The sequence below is a fragment of the Stigmatopora nigra genome, chromosome 1 (genome assembly GCF_051989575.1).
Source record: "Stigmatopora nigra isolate UIUO_SnigA chromosome 1, RoL_Snig_1.1, whole genome shotgun sequence".
Lineage (NCBI taxonomy): Eukaryota > Metazoa > Chordata > Actinopteri > Syngnathiformes > Syngnathidae > Stigmatopora > Stigmatopora nigra.
In genome coordinates, this window is record NC_135508.1 from 19,683,641 (window position 1) to 19,707,835 (window position 24,195).

The 24,195-nt window shown below is 37.5% G+C and overlaps 1 protein-coding gene across 11 annotated transcripts in view; it reads right to left on the bottom strand.

Annotated features, from left to right (window-relative positions):
* camta1a (calmodulin binding transcription activator 1a) overlaps nucleotides 1-24,195 on the bottom strand; it is a 267,995-nt gene that overhangs the window by 234,996 nt on the left and 8,804 nt on the right. For all 11 annotated transcript variants that reach the window (XR_013325926.1, XM_077713802.1, XM_077713757.1 and 8 more), the window contains one exon: nucleotides 18,737-18,840. Coding sequence is in view for 10 of the 11 variants with exons in the window: in XM_077713802.1 (XP_077569928.1) it covers nucleotides 18,737-18,840 (104 nt within the window). In the remaining variant the exon portion in view is untranslated. The remainder of the gene's footprint in view (nucleotides 1-18,736; nucleotides 18,841-24,195) is intronic.

Below are 24,195 nucleotides of genomic sequence, written 5' to 3' on the forward strand. Positions count from 1 at the left end.
TATTCCACATGCGAGGTATGTCTCAAATGCTGTATTACATATCTCTGCAGATTTGTCAATGTTTCATTATGTTCAACTGTTTGTGGAAGTTTTGAATAACAATGTGGAACACAATTGTGATGAGACTGTTATATAATATGTTCTATATAATATTATTAAATCTTGGCGAATATACACATGTTTCTAGTGCATAATAGAAGATAATCGTTATCATGGAATGTTGAGGTGTTACTTCCATGATGAAGACAGAATGACGCTGTTATAAGTGAAGTGAAGTGGGAATGGACATGACTCACGAGTGACCTATTCCATTAGGCGGAAATTTGTGCATATCAACACTTGAAATGTAAAGACTGGCTGGAATATATAGAAATTAAGTTAGCGCACATTGATATTTATAAGTTTCTTAACTACACTGGTCAAAGCACAAAATCTCTTGCATTCCCTTTATATCACAAGTCTAACATTTATAGGTGGCCACTTTTGAATTACAGACAAAGGAAAAAGATATAAAGTGATATAAAGTATCATGGTATTCAAGGCACTGGAATGTAAGGGAAGTAGCGTCTGTCAAACGCTCGACAAATATTTTATTGCCTGACATTAAACTGAGAAATGCTGAAGTGACTTTAATCAGTCAAGGTACTACAGTAGCTCATGCGAAGGTGGTCCGCTGTTTGTCAGTGCTCAATCACTAATCTAATCTGGAAGGAATAACAGGAAACTGGGTGCTCATGGGTGGGAAAATGTAAGACCCATCACAACTGTTTGATTGATGTGGCAATTCCCATGGCAGAATAAGCTGCTACTTCACGCTCAACAACCGCAGCTGACACAATGCACGAGTACCTAAGACGGTTGTTATGGCTACATAATTCCCTGAAAATGATGCTTTTATTCAGTGCAAAATCACCCCAAGCAAGTCAAGGGCGAACTCCTACAGCATTTACAGAAGTAGAGGAGACAAAAAGAAACACAAGTGGGGTGGGCCGGGTCAGGGTTTTAAAATGCATAATGTTTTCTTACTTCTACTTTCTGGGTGTGGTTCACTATTCAGCATGTAGAATTAGGTTATAAGATTTCTATTTTTTGTATGCGTGTAATCAAGTGCAGGTGAAGTAAAAAAAATATAATAGAGATGATTTCAAAGAATATTTTAAAAAGAAAATCCATTATGTCCATAAAAAGCATTTTGTGACTTAGTAACTATAGGAAAATGTAGGTCCCAGGGTGAAAACATCTGGGAACCTACTGCATTAGATTACTAGTCCCACAGTTGGCAGCATTTTTATTTTTTGGATTAATGTTTTGAAAGTGCAAAAAACACGCAAAAGCTATTTTTACAGACAAATATGGGAGAACAAAACAAAACTGACAGCTGTACCTAAAGAGCACCTCACCTTTAGAGTTTTTCGTGATACGAGCATCATCACGGGAGAAAATGAGTGTCATTATACTAGCAAATGTTCACAGTGCAAGGGAAATCTGCAAAAGCCTCTCGCTCACTTGCCTTGTCCAATTACCTCAGTGTTCCACTAAGTGGCATACGAGCATCTCACATCAACACCTACTCATCTCGCTCGTATTATAAGGGTCAACCTTACAACAAAATATTCAGACTAATTAATGAATTTCAAGATAGACATGAACTGAAGAATTCATATGTCAACAAGTTAGGTTGTTCAGCCAGCCTACTATCCATGTTTTGGAGATGTGGAAGAAAACTAGAGTGCCCAGAGAAAATCCACGCAAGCCCAGGGAGAACATGTAAACTCCTCGCAAGAAAGTCCGAACCAAGGATCGGCCTCCCGATCTCAGAACTATGGGCCGCCCGTAAATCAACATCATACCTCAAAACACTTACTGCCATATAGGCATGATCCAACTTCCCACAAGCTCCTGCAAACGAAACTATAGCTATGCTAAATGTGCAGTGATGGTGAAAATACGACAACAAATACAACACAGCATGCGCCAAAGACAAATGTAATATAAGACTCAAAAAAGTGTGTTTAGAGCTTTCAGTTTTTGTAAAATATTTGAAAAATGTAACAGGGAAAGATCACCCTCATACCTAACCTATCCGATATAATTTGCAACATGCTGTGTTTAAAGATTAGGAGAAGTAACCCAAGGAAGACTTCACAGATTCTCTGACAATCGGCAATCAAAAAAACTGCCACAGAGAATTGAGTGACAACTTCATTTCTCATCCGTTCCATGAATCAAGGAAGTAAAAGGAAAGTCGGTTCCACAAAATAAGTTCCCTGAGCCCTCAAAATTTACTAAGGATTTCTTTTAGAAAGTTTTGTTAAGAAAATCCACGAAAAAGTCAGGTTTTGACAAGCAGCCTTTCTGTGATACAAGACACTTTTCACTGCATTTAAGAACACGGCTACAAACAACAAAGGGACAGCAGCTGCTTAAAAGGCCAATTTTCCAGTCTACATTGTCATTGTCACACTCTTAACTCCAAAGGCAGACATGCACTCTGGCATCAAAGGCCATTGATTTTCTAATCAAGAACAAATGATGATTAAGGCATATCTGCTCCCTAATCTTTCTGTTTAAAATCCTCCTTTCTGGATCCAATCTGACTTTGGCTCTTTTTTAAGTGAAGGAGGATCAGGACAGTCAAAGACAAAGACACCTTGGCATGTCAAGAATGATTCAAGTTACTGAAAATAAAAATAAAAAATCACAATGGAAAATTTGTCTGGGTCAGTATGAGCTCCTACTATTGGCATTTTCAATCTAGGCAACGCTAATTATCTGTATTGATATGCTTTGCATTCTCATAATTTTTGTTTTATAGTTATAGACACAAAACATAAATAAAGATGCAGTTCCATTGAAGCTTTGAATGAAGCCTAATAAATAGCATATTACCTCTATCCATTTTTAAAATCCAAGCAAAAAAATATTCTGTTCTCGACATGCTGTCCTTTGGCACAAAAATGCAAATATTGCCCCTCGTCCCAAAAATAACTGCAATTGGGTAAATAGTTTGGTCTTAAAAATATTTCATTCTAAAAGGTTTCAATTCATTCATTTTCTGTACTGCTTATCCTCACAAGGGTCACGGGGGATGCTAGAGCCTATCCCAGCCAGCTACGGGAACCAGGCGGGGGATGCCCGTCAATCAAAGACAAGGAGTCGAGCAACCATTCACGCTTTCACTCAGACCTAGCGGCAATTTAGAGTCTTCTTACCATGAATGTTTTTGGGATGTGGGAAGAAACCAGAGTACCCGGAAAAAAAACCCACTCACTAGGAACCGATCTGAGATTGAATCCAAAACTGTGAGGCCAACAAGCTAACCACTAACTAACCACAAATTCTTTTCTAACACAAATTAAATGGTATTAAAGCAGGTGGATTATAGTTACTTAAACCTTGAATAAATAACAATGTATAAAAAATGATCTCAAGTTTAATATTAAACAATGTTAAAATGGTTATTCCAAAATAGATCCCCATTTTTATGACCCTGGTAACATTTATACAATACACCAGACAGCTAAACAGACTCATCCCAAGGGTATAACTTCCCATACAATGTAGATTTTAATTATCCAACTTTCTCTCATGGCCAGCCTCCCTATGTATATGTTTAGCCTTTGTGTAATACCTGCCGGAGGATGGTGGATTAACGCTGGCTCCTCATTCTGAGCTTGGTTTGGGCTTAAAGTTGAAATGTCCTTCGGGACGAGCCTGCGGCTCAGCTTAACAATGACACCCAAAAACCTCATCTCTATTCCAACCTCTATTTCACTCTGCTTCTATTTACCACATTCCAACTAACACCATCAACAGTTTGATGGAAGAAAAGAGTGAAAGGCAGATGGGCATTACCCATCCCTCCTGACCTTCAGGCAACACACATCTGGCCAGCATGTGATCCAGTGTTTATATTACAGTACAGCACCACTGAAGGTGAACAGATTGATAACTATCATAAAACGAAATGATGCCAATATCATGATGAATGCAATCTGATGGGGGATGTGAAAGCAATTCTTATTTCAAGGTGCATAACAGTTAGCTAATTAAATTGTGCTCATGTGGTCTAATTGTTTTGTTGCATATTGAATAACTATCTCTAAACACCATCTAAAACCATATAGAAAACATAAATAGCTTGAAGCCACATTTATGAAGAACTGTTGTTGATTTGGAAAACTGGTAGTAATTTCAGCCCACTCCCACCGTTTTGTGCTTGTATCTCAAATATTAGACGGTAAATCAAAGCAAAAATACCAGGGACTGTGTGTCACTTTAGCAACAGTCCTTTTTTTCCACCCAATCAAATTGTTGAGCAACTACTTCAAATGATTCCCAGTGCCATCCCTAAAATTTGATCCTATCTCATGGGGAAGGTTTGCACGGCTCTTAACCTGAACCTTTATGTAAAGGCACTGGTCCATGTCATTTTTGAAGGTTATCCGTAGATGTTTCACTCCCACAGCCTTATTCTTTTACATACTGTAGCTGCATTTGCAAGGCTCCAGCAACCACAGGGGGTGTGAGATGGGGAAATCTAGCTCCCAATCTGCCAGCGACACATCCATATCTAGGCTGCATGGCTCACTGATTTAGGAGGATGCAGTGTCAGGATTATCATCCGTTCCCAGGAAACTTCATTATGATCGGCGCAGGCTGCTATGAGCAGGCTTCAGGCAAGGAGTGTTTGCCTTTTAAATAAGGGGTTCCCTGATACTGGAGCAGCTAGTTAGACATTTTTCGACAGCTAGGACACAAATCAGGGCATAACAATAGCAACACTAAGTACTCAGTCAGAAAGTATTGAGTATGTTTACCCATGGGCAAGGGAAAATGGAAGAATAAATCATTCAAGAGAGTAAATGTCAGTGTATTGTGTACTTTTTAGAAGTATTTCTTCATCTGTGGTAGAAATTTGCTGAGCAGAATGAACACGAGCAGTTGGACAAAGTGATTTCACAGCAGTATTTTATAGCACCTTGGATAATTAATTCTAATGATAGTTTATTTTTATTTTTTTTAAATCCATGACACCCATCTCGATCAACATCATTGCACAAAAGCCACTCATGTGAATGTGCTATTGAGCGTGACACTGACCTTTCCGGTGTTTGTGGACCTCTAAAGACGTGCGCGTGAAAAATACACTGAACACTAATGCTGGCCTTTTAGTGTGCAGGACTGATTTGATATAAGCCTGACAGGGGTATTTATAGCATTGCAGAGAGTCTCCCCCCTCTGCTTTCTACACCGGCAGCCTATTCTGATGCAGACACTATTGGCAGGCCTGCTCACTCACTGGAAAAGCCATCATGTCAGCATACTGGCATCAGAGAGCATGTAGTGCTAACAGGTTTAGGGGTCTGCTAGAAAGAGCTGAATGTAGTTCATTATGCAGTGACAATGTACATCCAGCTTTCATGCCTTGCTTTGCATTCGACCGCGACAATCTGCAATTGAATGTCAGAGTTTCTTTGTACAAATGCAAATGCAAGCATTATTTTTTTGGTCAATTTTTTTTTTTCCAGCAACATGTACATGCAATCATTGACTTTTGCGGGAGGAGGTAATCTTGAGAAACATGGACGATTCTTTACTGATTTTCTGGGAGCCACATTTCAATTAAGTTATTCAATTCCGTGGATGTTTCTATTCGTCCTCTGGAATCCAACCATTTCCTCATCAAGAGCGTTTTTCGACGTTGTAAACGACGGTGAATAACAGGTCCTTGTAGACAGAGGTATGGCATCGATAAAGATATCGGGTTAACATAGCTTTGAGTTGAAGTTTAGGGGTGGAATGAATTAATTTGATTTTAGTTCATTTCAATGGGAAACGTTCTTTCGGGCTGCAAGAATATCGACATACGAGCTCAGTCCCGGAACGAATTAAGCTCGTATCTCGAGGTACCACTGTCTATATGTCATATGGCTTGTACATTGAATGATGCAATGATCAGCTGATTTTAAATAAGAGGACATATATAAAAAGCCAAAATTGGAGACTTGTATGTAACCTAAAAAGAAAAAGATACAGGTTTGAAGCCCGCCCACCCCCATTTTACATAACAAGAATACAGTCATCAATAATTTTGCATATATTTTTTCATTGTTTTGCTTAATTTCACATACGTGGTGATCTTTAATGAGCTGTGTGAGTTGTAACAAAACCGGATTTAATTGGATTTTTCTCCTATCATTCGAAAAGCATAGTATTCCTCAAAAAATATCTCGTCTGAAAAAAAAGTGTGTAGTTCCGAGGCTCTTTTTACAGTGATAAAAGTACTGATAATCATTTATTCCAGACAGAATGAATTATGATATAACGTGTCCACACACATTTGAGCATTTACTTTGATTTATGTGATTGTTCAATCAATATACCACTAATTGCACTATGCACATCATGTACAGATGCATCACCTCATCCATCTGTTGTTTAGATCAGATGGCAGATTTTTATCCCTTATTTCAATATAAAAGTCTTCAAAACTGCACATTATGTTAAACCATGATAATTTCCAATGATGGAGCATTTTAAGTTGTTTTCCAAAATTCAAGTTTCAAGGCATAACTTAATACTTGGAGCATTTGTATTAAAACTTCTTGGCAAGCATAACCTTTGAAAGTTACCCATTTAGCAAACAAATGCAAATCCCTAATATTCCATTCAACCAACTGAAGATCATTTTTATAAGTCAAGGGTTGTTTTTTTTTAAGAAACATTGCTCACAGAACCAAGGCTAACGGAAAGTACAGCATATTAACAGTAACACCAACAAGCGCGTAAGATTTGGATGAATGAATAAATTCCTAATTACACAGTGACTTTGTATCACCAACAACAAGATTATTAATAATACATTGCTTTGATCAGGTCATCATTCATTTCCTTTAGCAATGTGATCTGGTTCTAAGGAGGCTTGAGTTCAAAAGCAGTCTGAGTCTGATTCCTTTTGTCTTGCTTAGTATTCATCCTGTGTATGGTAATGTTCTGTAGCTGTACTGAAAGTCATCTACGACATCAATTTCTTATTAAATATCCTAAAGGTAAGATTTAAGACTTAAAACAGTGAAGATTGAATAGTGTGAACAAATATAAAATCCAATTTTAATTTACTGCTCTCCTTTCTTCAACGAATTCAAAATTGCCTTGTTGTTCACAAATGTGATCTTTTTGAAGGCTTGTATAATGATGTTTTTTTTCCTTTACTGGAGGCTTACAAATTATTAGCCTTTGAGCTTCAAAACTTAAACAATAAAAAAATCTCTAATAAACTACTCGGCATTACAGATGAATGTGTGTATTTTTCCATTCAATTACTCCGATGTGAGAATTAAGTGAGCTGTCTGTATTTTACCTGACACTAACAGTTTCAGCAAAAACAATCTATAGCTTGCTCGTGTAAATGAAAGCAAATGTTATCTGCCGACAACAACGATTAAGGCTGTTGAGTTGATTCAAGGGCCGATAAGTCCGTACCCCGTGGCAATTTCAGAGTAAATAACTGAGTAGAAAAATAAGAAATGTAGAGCTGCAGAAACGAGTGTAATATATGAAGGACTGACGTAGGATATATTGTGCCTATCGATTCCGAATTTACTGTAATGTAGTTGGAGATTACAAGCAGTGTCTGCACATGTTAGCTGTGAAACTCAGCCAGTTTTGAATTGGGCTGTTCCAAAGAAAAGGATTGCCAAATTGAATTTTTGGAGCAAAGTGTGCGAACTATGCAACAAAACATTAAAAAAGTTATATCATGAATTGTGCTTTTTGTTTCTTTGGAACACATCAATCTAACTTTGAAACGGGCTAACTTTGTCTGGGCGCCGCTGACTAAGTACAGTCTGAACTCAAAAGCTAAATTATTTAGCCAGCTAGTCCAGTTGATAAATGTTAGCGGCGCAGGTCAATACATTACAGGGATGTGTGGACCACCTTCCGTGGGATATATTATGCATTGGGGGAGATAACGGCCATTGATTGTCTCCAACAAGGTCACAGGAAGGTCTTTTTCTGCAGTGAAAGGGCTCTATCTCTTGTGGCAACAACTTCAGGCCACCGACTTAGCCAGACCACATAAAATAAGGTTAATCAAATCTGGGTGGAGAAACTATGAACATTCTTGCGTTTACAAAGGATATGGGCTGATAATGGCCAGTGTTTATATGTAGGCATAGCTAACGTTTACATTATTCATGGGGCTGTGGAAAATGCAATGGCAGTGCTAATATAATATTGACCTAACCCCAACACTACATGAATGGCAATGGAGACACTGTTGAAGACACGCACATGCACACACACACACCCCTACACACTCGCCCTGTGCAAAGTCTTACTGGAACATATCGTTTCCTCTTTTGATCAATCCACATATTATACATGATACGTGGAAACTCAATATTGAAAATGGCTTCGCTAAAGGTCAAATCTGTGAGTGGATACAAAGAAAAGGGAGATGTCAACAAAAAAGAAAGATATGTGAAGGCTTATCACAAAAACCTTGAGGGATAAAAGCTTGAAACATTCTGTCGCCTCTTATTCAAAATGCAGTGCAGCCTCACTTGAGGTTGCTTCGCAGAGCATGGTCAAAGGACTTTTGTAAACGTCATGAAATAAAACGACTGAAAGAATTAGTGACATGCACATCAAACTCATTTTAATAAAAGATGTGGGCTACTAACTTTAAAGTAAAGCCCAATTATCTTTCGACATAACAGCAAACCAACAGGCGAAAAATGAGATTACGTTGCCAGACTGGAACCACCGTACAAAATCATGCACATTAATCACTCCGTGGATGGCTGATTGAGGGCACAGTTTCTCAATATAAATATGATGATAAAGAAAATGTATTTATGAACTGTTTGTAAGCTCTTGTAATCTCTATGAATAAATGTTTGCATTAATACACGATTGGTTACACATTATATAACCCAAGGGTTACAATGAATGAGGCACTCCTGAGAGAAACAAATCACATCATACAGTGAGTCAAAGGAGATTTCTAAGCATTTTTGCTGTTAGATACCATCAAAGCATGTTCTATCCTTTCTACTTATAGTATATAAACATGACTTTGAAAAATATCCTGCAGTGGGAGAATAGAAAAGCCAGTGTGGGTCTGCATTGCCTCATCAAGCGAGATTTCAAAAGGCAGAGAGGAATTTCAATGGTGCTTCAAGGTTCTGCTAAAGGACAGGCTGAGTGGAGGAGAGAGGATAGGAGGACAGGTTATTACAGCTTTACTGGCGCCTTAACGTCTTAGGCAAAAGTCTGAGGTAAACAGTCACCAAAAAGTCTATGCCAAACCTTGTCTGTATACAGAAGAGTGAGTCAAACGACAATCTATTTTCTCGTGCAACAATGCAAGGTAGGCAAAATAAGAAAATCTCTGAGACTGGTGTCGCAACGTATCTATTGTAAAAAGGTAAAAAGAAATTCCCAAAGACAGCTCGGCTATATGAGGATGCTGTTCCAGCATGATGAAATTGTCTGGTATCGAGGGTTTTGGAAGCAGCCCACAGTCATAGCATCATCTCGTACACTGTATGAGATCATTTTGTAGGCATATTCTTTGATTATTTGGCCAAGACCAAATGGGGGAGACTAACTTTGGGTTTCAATATGTTTCTTATGGGACTAGTCCTGGAGATTTTCTGACACACGTCTAAATAAGAGCAACAGGTCTAGTCCACTTATCTTAAAATGACACTCTTGAAGCAGCTTCACCGTTGGCACCACAAATATACTAAAGATAAAAAACTGCCTTTCTAGTCACAAAAGGTGCATTTATGATGTACAGAAAAGTAGCCTAACTCGAGCATTTTCATGCAGTCTGCACAAAACATACCAGATTTTGTTTTCCCTTCATGGGCCATTTTCATTACAGCTTTGCCAGATGAGGGTCAGCGGAAAGCTGGAAACAATGCCAGCTGATTTTGGGTGAGAGGTACTGTACATTATGGAGTGGTCACCAGCCAATTACAAGTTAAATCATGACAAGCCAAAACCCACAAAAGATCACGGAATTAATGAATATTTAGCAATTACACAGTTAGATGACAACCTCAAACCTTTCCATACATTCTACATCCAAGAACATCATCTGCCAGAAAGGTTTTCAAATATGCTGGACAGATGTCTCTTGCCAGCCAGAAAATGCACTAGTGCAGAATATAATCAACAACGAGAGCTGAGAGCAATCCAATAAACTCCCTACTCTGCTTTCAGTGTGTGCTCAGTATAATTCATTCTTCACTAAAAACGGTTTTGAGCTCAACTTTTATTGGGAAGACTAAACATGGGCAAGATTTGCTGCAGCAAAGCTATGTTTTAGACATTTAGGTAACCAGGGAAAACAGCACAAGAGCACAGAGTCAACCCTGTTTCTTTTTACTTTAAAAAAACTGTTAGAAGAAAATCCACAGAGAATGTCCTTGTTGTGTGACTGTAAGGGAGCTCAAAAGGTTTTGAAGAACTTGCTCAGTCCTGAATCTTGAACCTTTGGGGAGGAATCATTATGTCCTTGTCAGCTTTATTTTTCCAACAGAGCCAGGTTCATTGATGTGTAAACATCTGCAGGAGAAAAGTGCCTTCAGACACTGGGACTAAAGGGCTCAAGGACATATTATCAAAAGAAATATTGCAATCCTAATGGAACAGAAGAGTGAGCAGATGAAACTGGCAGAGGTCGCTGCGGTGGTGGTGGGGGGGGGGGGGGGATCTGACATCTGTATTTAAAAAAAACTATATAAATATATATATATATATATATATATATATATATATATATATATATATATATATATATATATATATATATATATATATATATATATATATATATATATATATATATATATATATATATATATATATATATATATATATATATATACATATATACATTTTTTTTTTTTTTCATCAAATCAAAAAAAGCATGATTGGCTTTTGTCCAACAAGGCCAACAGAAGATTCTGGCCATCTGTTGATGCTAGCGACCTTTGGTGATCAGAGATGAGCAAAGTAGATGTCAAGAAAGGAGAGTCAATAGATAAAGTGCGACAAACCAAAGGCAGTGAGTAAAGAAAATCAACGGGGTTGAATGAACTACAACAACCGATACATTTGGTCTTTGGAGAACTACCAAGGGATTTCCTGCAGGAGAGAAGAGTCCTCAATCTAATATCAACACAACACGAACATCTTCTAAGTCTCTGACACACCAACAGCCATGATGGAAGGAGCCATTCTACTTGCTTTCATTGCCTCGGCGAAATAAAAAAGAAGATACACGATGTCCTTTTGCTGGCTCCAACTTTTGTTGGCAAAACACAAAATGGGAGAACTAACAGAGCCGAACAAAAGCCAAGCTACACGAAGGGTTTTTAAAATACCCCCAAAATAAAACTGAAAGGGCAAGTCTTCCGGATATGAACTCGGCTGAGAGTTATTGGATATTACGACTAGGAGTTCACCCGAGAGAAAGCTCAGTCAGATGAATGAACTCCATCAAGACTATGGACTGGTGTTCGTGACTATAAGTCGAGGACAAAATAGCATGAACAATTCATAGACAAAAATACTACATTTTTTAGAAGGAAAACCAGATTTTTCTCTCTGTCCATCTCTTGGCGTGTGTCACTTATACAGTTGTGATGTCGATTCAAAAACCTTGATTAGGGTTTCCAACCATGAAGCAGACTAGTTGAACAATATCGCACTTCTGTTGAGCAATATGCTATCTAGCGTAACATGCATAATTCAAAATGAAGTAATATAGCTTAGCAGTGGCTTTCTTGTAAGCTGCAATCTCCTGACACTTCCGACAGGATGTTAAACCACTGTTTTTGTATTCCAGCAGGGTACAAGTGACAAGAGCAAAGCTCGCATTAATTTTGTTTGCAATCTCTTACAATGTTTTGTCAACTCGTGTTACAGAAATTCAGTTACTTTGGTTGTATGTTTTGTGTGATGCTTGCAAAATCTGTATTAAAATATTTGAGGAATTGAGACATATGTATATATGTATTCCTAAAGTTTTCATATTTTGAATTTTGCTGTAACATTCAGCCTTCACGTGAAATTCAACAGAAATTATGTGGTCAAGTTTATTAAATGGAATTGGCACAAAATACTTTTGCACAGAAAGCAACTGACCAGGCAATTTACAGGAAAGAAATTGTAACATCTATACGTGAATAGCTTTACAGCTCAGTGAACACATGGTAAAAGAGAGTGAGACCGAGTAAAGGACGAGCAAAGAAAGAAGAGCGTAAGAAATCGAAGACACAAGCTGAGTTCAATTTAAAAGCTTCCCACAAGGGGTGAAGTGACCTGTATCTGCTACCTTGGAGGTCACACAATATATACGCCTTCAGGAGATATGACGGACCCCTACCACAAAATGCACACACACACACACACACACACACACACACACACACCGTGCAGGACAGCATCCAGGACACCTAAAACAACCTGACAGGAGTTTGCTTGTGACAAATTACCGGTCAGCAGTGCAACATCTGATCAGCAAACTTATCAAGCCCATGGGAAGTTACTAAGAAGTCAAGCATCCATGTGCAACGTTTAAATGCCACCATGTGATGAGGTGAAAAGTCGGGCATGAAACATATTTAGTAAACCGCAATGGAGAGGTTCTGCAGGCAAATCAAATTATATGATCACTTGACTCTTGGCGAATACATCAATTACCCTGGGTGATTGTGCTAAAGAAAGAAATCGAAGTAGCTGTCAAAATGAAACGCTATTCCTGACAAACTGAGCTCTGTGAACCGCCGAAGTAAATTGTGCAGGCATGCATTTAGCCATAAGGCTCAACTGAGTCATTTAGTAAAGAGATGATATGAAGGAAAAACAAACTTACATTAAAAGATCCCTGCAGGAGATCCATACAATCAATATTATTTATTTTCGGTTTTTGGCAATAGAATAAATAAATAAGACAGATTGCAATGTACCAAAGGAAAAATAATGAAACGTGCACATTAAAAAAAAAAAAAGCAGCATGACCTTTAACTTTCACTAACTGTATCAGAAAAAAAAAAGAACATTTCCACAAACATTGGAGTTGGTGGAAATGATGCTAATTAATGTGCATGGGCAGTCAGAACTCAACTAAAGATAGGAGGATGCTGAGGTCGGGCAAATAAATATGAACATGTGCAAAAACCACACCAGACGAGTTACGTTTAGCACGTGTAATGACTGGAATAGTGTCTCTAAACATGTCACATTAATTCCCATGGACAAAAAGCATTTTATGTTATGTTTTAATGAGGTCAGGTTCTTCTAAAGGGGCCAAAGTATTGGGTCTGCCATACACCTCACAAAAACCTAATTTGTCTATGTCCATAAAAGCCCATGGTTTATAGGAGACGCGGCCTGAGGAGAAGAGGTGAGAGGCTTTTATTGGCTACTGCACACAGACACGGCGCCATTGTCATTTAATGTGACATATTTAAGCACGTGTGTCTCATCTCTGTAATTGTATTCAAATGGAAGAATTGTTGTGACAAAACCATAAGGGCAGCATCCCAGATAACACTGACAAAGCACGGGTTAGACAAAGATAAGGACTGAATGACCAGGCGGCTGTGCAGCCAATCGTGTTGGTCGCCGTGGTGCCTATCTTAAAGTGTTACCGACAGGCGTGCCGGTTTATCCAATCCCACCTTTAATTGTATTTGTTGAGGCCCCTGATCACCGTCTTTTGTCATCTGTTACACTCTTTCACCTTGCATGTGCAGTAGGCACTGTGCTGCTGGCAGTGGTGCGAAACGCACTGGCTTAGTCCTAACAACACGGGCATTAAATGTGTAGCAGGCCAATGGAGGCGAGACAAGCTGCTCTCTTCTCTGGCGCGGTTTAGCGGCAATTCAGAAGCAGTTGCCGCTAAGCTGAGTGAGCTCTCGCAGTTCTCTGAGCGTCGTGTCATTCATTACAGCCTGAGGGTGTCGCGCACTGTTTCCACCAGGCTAAATGCAGCACACTCTCACTTTTTAAAGAAGGAGTGAGAAGAAATAGTCGCTGTCAGAAATTTATAAACATTCTGTTTGTCACGAGTGTTTTAAAAAGACAGACTATAGAGATACTGGTTAAAAGATCAAGCTGTTCCTTCAGATTCAAGCAATTTCATGATATGAACTGTCATTGAGACATTCTTTGCTTTGACTTGAAAACTTAAGCTTAAGCTGTCAAACGTCAAAAATCATATTCCGTAGAGGGTAAAGAGAATTTTTGTGATTTTTTTTCCTAGTGTCCTTTACCAGCAATGCTTATCAAATCGTTTTTTGCTAATAGTTAATTATTGAAAAGTAATAAATAGCACAAACAGCAAATCAACTATTTCCCAGATTTTTCTTTTGCGGAAATAGCTACTACATGTCGACACTGCTTGAAACAAATGATGCAAATGCACATATCATTGAAGAGGAAACTAGCACACTTTCAATATAATTGAGTTTTTGACAATGTGCAAAATGCAAAACTTTTTAGAACATCATGTTGCATTTCAAAATTAATCATCATGAAAAGCCAAAAGAAAAAAATGTTCAATACGTTTTTGTCATGTAATTGCTGGGGGGGGGGGGGGAAACATTGCTTGATTGTTTTGTAGTTTTCATATTAGAATGCACATTTAGTAGTTTGGTAGAGTAGTAGTAAACTACTCTGTACTATTTGGCAGCATTGTTAAGATGAGAGGCCCAAATGATGACCCTAAAATGGATAGATGACATGATAGTTTGAACTGAAAATGGGACAAGTATGTTTAATCCATCATGTTGTCAGCCCGTATTGACACTGGCTGTCACAGGTACACAGTAACTCTCAATTTCTGAGTTTGATTATATGACATTCAATGTTCTTGCGTCAAAGCCATTTTGATGTTAATTCTGGGTGACAACAGAGGGCAGTGTATGAAAGAATTACAGCCTCCCAGAGATGGAAGAAAAGTGAAAAAACTCGGGTTATTTGTTATTCCAGAAACACAACACCATTTGGAATGCATTTTTTCCCTGTGTGTGCCACATATGGAACTGATTTCTTAAAAATGTATTTTTTATTTGTTTTGATTTTTAAATCTATGATGCACTGCTGATAATTTCTCTTGAATTCAGCTTCCTATGATATAGTTTGATTTGAATCACATTGTATTGCATCTTGCAGCTGTGAACATTGTCATTCTCCAAGACATCTCAGGTGCTGCAACCTTCACGCCAGCATAACCAAACAAGAGGCAAACAATGTTTGAGCATAAAGGGGATATAAGTCTAAACCCATCCTTGTGTGAGATCTCCTTTTCTCGAAAGATTCCCATCTTAACGGAAATGTCTAGCAAAATAGAGGTCATGCTGTCATAGTGACAAAAGCATAGGGAGCCCTGAGAGGATTATTTGTCCTACCTGAGCAGAAAAGAAAATGACTGGTGTAGCTAAAGTTTGTCAAATGTTTCCATTCCAAAGTCATGGCAATGTTTTTTTTTTATTACTTCTGAGTAGACATTGTTTGATAATTACTCTCACTGTCTGCCACTGACAGTAATAAACACCTTATCCACATGAACAAGAAGGGTTGATAGTGAATGGATGTTTCAGGGCAGATTACCATCAGTGACAGCCAATGAGTTAAGGTAAAACTGCTCATCCCTTTCATAGATTTAGGCAAGATGAGAAAATACATATGAATAAATGATACCTGCTTTAGCTAATGTTTGAGCAAATACTTGAAATCTATTCACACACCTCTCTTATTCGTAGATTATGGGAGTCATGGTTACGATAGAATCGAATGATCAGTGCAAAATTAATTCCACTTCACCTCATCGCAACAGTGATCACATCACCTACTCACTCTTCAATCCAAAGTTTGCATAAAGCAAAATGTCACCTCAATCAAATAAAATATTTAGGGCATCAAACTGAATCTGGCGTGCTGATTTTACAAAATAGAATAGATACTGTGTGTTTGAGGGTTGTCACCAGTTAGAATCTCATCCGATAGCCACTACTATGGTGATAATGAAATCCGAGATTTCATTCATGTGTTATTTTGCATTAATAACTGCTTTGAGCTTAAAACATGGAATTATGGCCTCTTCGAAACCAATGATAAAACGGCAATACTATTCACAAATAGAAGATAACAGCAGGGTTTCCAAAGTCTGCCAGTGAGCTCGCTTTTGTTTTACTACTGACAAAAAGCTAGATGTACTGATTATTATTTTCGAAAAGGTTCATGTCCCATCAAGAGTGTCTCGCTCCCTCCCGTCACTGATAATGTTTGTGGTCTGAGCACTGAAACATTCTTCATTTTAGCAAATTATTCCCTGTTTTCTACTGTCAGGGAAAAACACATTGACTTGCATAAGACACCACTTCGGGGATCAAGCTTTGCTCTGGGTTTTCCTTACATTCTTATCAGTGGCATAGAAGATTGTGCTGCCAGAAACTCAGTGGCTTGGCTTGGTTGAAAACAAACGTGCCTCAAAAAAAAAAAAAAAAGTAAGAAAAAAATCATCCAGCAAACGTTCTAACACGTGTAGCCAACAGCATTTAGCCTCGTCGGAGGCTTAGAATTACTGTTTGAGATCAATTTCAATGTCGTGTTAATTAATTTAGACTGCAAGCAGCAAAATGCAGGTCAGAGAGGGCAAACATGAACACAGCCTTAGCCAATTAGAAACACAAAGCTTTTGCCTTTTTTTTTGGTACCCGGGTTGAGGGGCAAGGAGTCAACATATGACCGACACGTGTATAATTACACATTATCACTATTGGTTGGTATTTATCATCATTGACTGTTTCCCTTTGACATCTTGTAATATTTATACACAGCATTCCAACCTGAATCACAAGTTCCAGGTTTGAAGTCTTATTATACTGCGGATACATTTTTTATGACAATATATAGTGATATGAAAAAGTTATAGGATGCTAGAAAATGTATTATTTTGATTTATAAATTATCAATCATTGGTTGTTTGGAGCCGCAACTTAATTTTCATATAGATAACAAAAACTGATGAACAGAGTAATACAGTGACTTAGACTGACTTTTCGGCTTATCCCCTCAGGGGTCGCAATAGTGAAACAGTCAATCTGCATAGTAGAAATTTTATGCCGGATACTTTTTTGACTATCATAAGATGTGCAATGAGCATGAACAGGGGTGGCAAAGATTTGAACAAAGATGATACAATATTTTAAGCTGCATATTTTCTGAATGCATATTTCACATGTCCTCCTTTTTAATATTAAAATTAAGTTGCTGCTCCAAAAACTGGATTCATACTTTGTTATATAGTGTGGTCATGGCACAGTTTGTAGCTTAACTTGTCTTGGGACCACAAGGTGAGCAGTCTGATTCCTGGCTATGACTGGCCACTATGGAGGTGCCCTTGGGCAAGACACTGAACTATAATTGCCCTTTTAGTGTGTTGGCAGCACTTTGTATGGCAGCAGCACCATTGATGAGTGTGTGAATGGATGAAAAAGTTAAGGCAAAGTGCTTTGGGCACAGTGAAATGTGTAAATAGATACAATGCGCAATACAAGCACTTTACAATTACCATTTATACTTTTGAGCATTGCACTAAGCAGCCAACCACGGTTCAGCCTGTTTTCTTTCCATTTCCATTATGCAGATGGATATGCAGAGATTTAAAAAATAATAATAATTTAAAAAAAACATTTCAAATAGAATTACTAAAAATATCAACAACACTGTCATGTCAATAAATCATATATTAAAACTTGTCATTAGTACACCAACTCATTCACTGAAAACCCAGGTGTAATGTAGTAGTTAGTATTGCACATTCAAAAGGATTCTGATTATGATATATGTTGCATTTTTGTGTAATGTAAGATAGACAGAAATTGTTTTATACGTTAATGTTACAGTAAAAGGCATCGTAAATAAATTGAATGATACTCTGAGGAATAATTATATAAAAAAAAAAGTTGGTTTAGAAATGCCAGTTATATAAATACAAAATGATGTAAATCTTTTGCAGTAATGTATATGTCTTAAATGAACAGATATGATGTATTTATATTTTGTATTGCTTTTTGGTGATTCCTTATTTGTCCTAAAGATTGCTTTGGAAGCATGGTCTAATAAGGAATAATCATTGTAATAGTACTGATAGAATAATAATAAAATAACAATTATAAGACAACTTAACTTAAATAGTAGAAAAACAACTTCAGTCCATTGAATTTAAAACTGAACAGTAAAATAAATAAAAATACTATATTTCCCATTAATATTGTGTAACTGCTTCAGAAATGGAATCTACTGTGAGAATAAACTCAAGATTAAGAGCTAATGTGAAACAACATTGAATTTTGGTACGTAACAATGTTGGAGTAGAAATTCAAAGATTGCAGAAGTATACATTACTTTAAAACAATGTATTGTAGGAATATGTTTTTTAAACTATTTTTAGGCATATATTTTAGGTTTGAAGTGTGGATATTGTAGACATAATTTTAAGTGGGTTTGTTTCCACTCAATTATGCGCACCACTTTGTTTAGTTTATTAAAAACAGTAGGGAGGCCCAATAAGCTTATTGTACAAATAAAAACATGATTTTACAACAAACCGTAATTCGTGGGTCAGCTGTACTTTCAAAAATATTAAACAGTATATGCATTATATCCTAAATGTTTTACATTGGTGACAAATATTTGGTTTTACCTCATTGGTGTTCCACCGGTGTCTCTCCTTTGGCAGCGTGGTGCATTTTGGAAGACATTCAAGCAGCTTCTTGGGCAGATATATTTTCAAATGTCCATGTTCATCTAGAATGAAAAACACGACAGAACAGCATCATTAGGATTGCCCTCCTCCTGTAATGTAACCAATCCCAAGAGAGGAGATATTAAACCAAAAAAAAAAAATGAATTTTGCATATATTTAATTTAGCGCTTGAATACAAGATACTCCTGTGAAATACAATCTATCGAGGGAGTTGAGCCAACATTTTTCACTGTCAACTTGTAAAGGCTGTGTCTATACATTATTTGGACATAATAAACACTCTTGAGTGATTTTGTAGTGTTTGGGGATTTAGTGGAGGAATCTGCTGTGTGTCACAATGTGGTAAATTATTCAGGGAAATTATTACAATGACCAAGCCTGGTGCTTCTCACATAATGTAAATCACCCAAGCTATAATGTGAACTTCACAATCATTTTACAAGCATTATAAAACTCATGCATTCGCACATGCATGGATGCACTTTAATGTCGAATTCATTGCACTGCTTTCTTCCTACTCACATATGCAGACATGCGCACATTGTTCTACTTCAGGGCAACATGTTGATGATATGGGCAAGGTCCTCATGAGTCGAATTTGTGAGAGAAATGCAAAATAGCCGTGTCATTGATCTTACAGTTAACAGCTGGTGTGGTTCTGGACTAAAGGACATTTAACTGGGTTAATGAGGCAAGGGTGTACCTAAGAAATCAGCATCTCAAATAGCAGAAGCTGCAGTCTTTTGTCTTTTTTGGAATGAAAAGCAGGACAGAAAAAAAGAAATTTTACGCGAGAACCAGTCAGTATGTATGTATATCCATAAGCACAATAGGCTCAGAAGTCGAGATAGGGTAGGCATGAAAAAAAAAAAGATGATAAATGAAGGAGTGTCTGTTTCCCCGGGTTGTACGAGTGGTATTTGATTAACAGTTAATGTTTCTTCATCTAGGTTTGGTACGAGAGCAATCAGAGGACAATCACACCTTAGTTTGATTCATAATATTATACAGATGGTCTTTGAAACATTTAAATTTGTCTCGTTAATAACAATCCAAATGTTCTGTTTCTTACATATTCACGAGTGAATATCATTTTTTTTTGCTTACATGGTCTTTAAAGATGAGCACATCACAAGGATGGAAAGAAACAAGAATCCACGTTAGGAGAGGCAGTCTGAACAGAATGTGAACTAAGACAGAAAACAGCTGACTGTGTATTCTTCGGATGGCTGATTTCAAAAGTTGGCAGTAAAATAAGAGAGAAAAGTTCAACTAAAGCAAAACACCACTTAAAAGCCAAAAGAAATAATCCACTGCTGCTCTTGATTATAGGGATATAAGAGGAGCATATGTGGCTTGATGCACAATTCAGTGCTCCTGGCCAAACAGCTCCATATGGACAATTTGGTGCGAGTGGGTCCACAGAGATGGAGATGGAGCGCAAACACATGAAAAACCATTGTTCCCCGCGGAATTAAAAAAGAAAGTAGGTCTGGATATCTGTAGGATTTGTGGCATCCATCTGTACCTATAATTCTCAATGTAAACCGTTCAGTATGGGATGCATAAGCATGTGTAATAACTTGCTTTAGCCAATTAAGAATCACATACAGCATCTGCTCCAGGGTGCCGTAGGAGCTTCGTGAACTGCAAAACATGATGCAAATGAGTGATCAGAGATAAAGGGGGAAATGAGGTGTGCGGAATGAGTTTTAATAGCAAAAACATTGTATAGTGCTACATCAATGTGAGGTCAGGAAACCAATTCACACGAAGAAATTCGCACAGGTAAAGACCAACTGTGAAAATTGCACAGCGATAATTTCTTGCAGAAAGCAGTGGTGACAGATACATATAGCAGATATGAATTCCCACAGATTATTCGGGATTCAGTGCTGCCCTCCGGCACAATAACACCAGCATGGTGAGACAGAACTGCTCTGGAATACATCACGGCTCAAGGATGTCGAGGATTTTCTCGCCAGGAGATTTGAGATACAAATCAGATGTGTCTGATCTGTCTGCCAGCACGCCAAAACACTTAGGGATCGGCGAAATCCAGAACAAAATCATAGACCCTCACATCTTGGCATCCCTAAAAATACCCCCAGCGTGATTTGAAAAAGTGAAGCAATTTACCTTGAGGGTTTTCAATGCTTAGAAGCAGAAAAAATATATAGCAGTGCCCTTAAGTGACACAGCTTTAATGTCTTGAGATATTGAGTCATTGGGCCATTTTGAGATTTTTTCTGCACACACTCAAGTTATGAGTCAACTTACTTAACTTAAACAAACAGCAGCAGATATAATTGGTACATTTTCTTGAAACACTCAACTGAAGGGGATTGTATTATTACGCATGTAAAAAAAAACAAATTAATTTTGTATCTGAAAAAGAAATATAGCTTCTACAATTAATGTTGTCAAACCATAATCGTCTTAAGCAGATGGCTTAACAATTGAAATTATATACTGAAGGATTGGCTACCTTCTCTGAACACAAATGTTCCACCAGATAAGTAAATTATGTCAGCACTAGTCTTGCAGATATATCTGCAGATTTCACATTTACAATTTGAATCTGAAGAAGAAAATAAAGCACTGTGTAAGGCCTCCGACATCATTTTCTACCCAAACGTGTAATAGGTTCAAGTGCTGACTTTCATCTTTGTTTTTGCTGTTGTTTTTGTCGTCTTATTCTTTCTCGCTTGCAAAGTGAGCTGACCTGAAAGACCCATGTGGAATGTTCTTGAATGACTCTGAAGAAAAATCTGATCTTTATCCTCGCTAGCAAATAGCTCCCTTGGGGGTCACACTGAAAAGACAAATGTGTGTTCCTAAGAAAAGTGGAATAATGTAAACAAAGATGTGTTGATTATGTAGTTTGGACGTGTAATATTCGTTAACAAACCAAAAGAGGACATATTAAAATTTCGTATTGCCTGTAGGGGTTGTAGTTCTACAAGTGACTGGCAAGTTCTTATTAAGCCTTGTCAGTGCCACAACGCATTATGATAATGGACAAATCGTTTGTGTTTGGTTTGTCGGAGACAATTTGAAATGCCAGTTGCACATCAACATCTGAGAGCCGTCGTGATTTATGCGTCTTGGTCACAGATGACTGTATTTCCTCTTGCCTGCTCTGTTTCAAACAGTGCCTAGCGCTATTAAATAAAGCATGTGTTTTAGATGTGGCACTCAGCTGCTCACATGTTCAGACTTGGCCTTCTATAATCTGGCAGTCCTTGTCTTACTTGAGAGTCGCTCGGTTTTACATAAAGACACATCTCACGAGGCTCCTGAGGTACAAAAAAAATAAGACAACGCGACATAACTGCCGTTGCGCACCAAGGTTTTGCTACTTTTATAACAGTTTTATTTTCTTGGCTGTTATTTATATATATTACTCCAAGCCCAGATGTTCTGGAATCACGTTTCCACAACACTTTAAACACTTATCGACTATCTCATCAGCTCAAGACTGTGTGCGTGTGATTATCTTGGATGCCGGATTTGGAACATCGACAATTAATTTGAATTGATTGGTCGGAAATGAAAATACACATCTGCTATGTTTTGCTCAAAAACAAGTTTATAGCTACACCATGCATATTTTTCAACAATTTCAAGAATATTACTAAATGCTAATAAGTCCTCATAAAACAAAAGGCTTGAACAGTGTGTTAAAGTTTCATTATTATAACATAGTGTAATATCCCAATTAAAGTGTGAATTTATGAAGAAACATTGTCAAAAATGAAGAGTGCTGATTGTGCATGAGGAAGAACAAGAAAATGTATTAAATGACTATGCAATATTATATTTGAGCATGGATATTTGAACATCAGCACTAGTGTTTTATATATGTAAAAAGGAAATTCCTCTTTCAAAGAGCAATTTTGGCTGTGCTGCTTTTGGAATGTGAATGACCTTCCTTGGTTTGGGAGCACAAATTCTGCATGTGTTTGAGGGATTTCTGTCATGCTAGCTTTCTCCAGCCCTACCCTCGAGATGAGAGCGAGGGTCATGAGCCTGGAAAGGCTGACAAAAACAAATCTTTAATCAATATCTGAGCCCTGGACGCAAGCGTGGGTCCCACCAGCAGCCTCCCTCCTAGCCCCCGTCTTCTCTGTTTCTGTCTCAGAACGCTTGGAGACTGACAGCTTTTCTTTTTAATCTGTGCCCACATTGTGGTGAAACTGCAAGCTAATGTTTTGGCCATAGATCACTCAACAAAGCACTGCTGGTGGTGAAAATATTTTTAACAGCAGTGTAACATTTTTTTAAGGATGTGATGTATTATTTGCTCATCTATAGTTATACTGTACATGGAACATTCATAAAAAAAAAAAGATGAATAGTTCATTGACTAAACTTCAGATAGAATGTATGGTACCATGAAAGGATGTCTGAGCCCCTATCAAATCATTTTTTTAGCAGTAATATCCAGTTTTCCCCCACTTAATGCATAAGATTAACAAAATAATATAAATCCCCAACACAAATAAGTCCATTAAATATAAAGTACAGACCTAAAATAGTGCTTTTAATTATGGCCCTGTGGGAAAAGGTAATTGCCCTCCTGAGCAGCAGCAACTGCTATCAGGCATTTCTAGAATGGCTAATGACTCTTTCATTTTTGTGTGGACATATTTTGGTCCTCTCTTCCTTCACTCATTTTGTTGTTTCAAGCCATCTATGCACTGAATTGCTAGTGTGTTGCATTGATTGCTGAAGATTTTAATTAGGATTTTCTGGTGAAGAGCGGAATTAAAAGGTTGTCAATGACATCAAGTCGTCCAAGTCCTGGGGTAACAAGCGACCCCAGAACATCACACTCCCAACATATCTGATTTTGTGTATATTCATTTTCTACAGTTTTTTGTTATGCTGCGTTCACACTCAACTTAAACAGAAGCACAACAATGCCTTGCTCGCGCTTTGCCCATCGGCAAAAACAACTGTGACCTTATGTTGCAAAAAGTCAAAGCCTGTGAAACCAAACAGCTTAAGGTTCACACAATGTAAAAATATGCAATATAAACATTTTTATTGCATAATATTCTAACTTTATTCTTGTAAATTACAACTAATCTTGTAATATTGTGTCACACTTGAAATGTATTACTATGTTAATATTGAATTTTTAGTAATATTGTATTCATATTTTTTCTTGTAACATTAGATAAATGTTATGTTGAATTGTATCACATATTACAAGTTAAATATAATTTCCATCACATATAAATGTTACTCTTTTCACACACTTACTTGGGTATTAATTATTTCTCAAAATATTGCAACCTTCATCTTATAACATTATGACTGTAATCATAGTCCAAATATTTATTTAATGTTTGGCGATAGGATCATGCCAAAATTAAAAGCCGAAATAT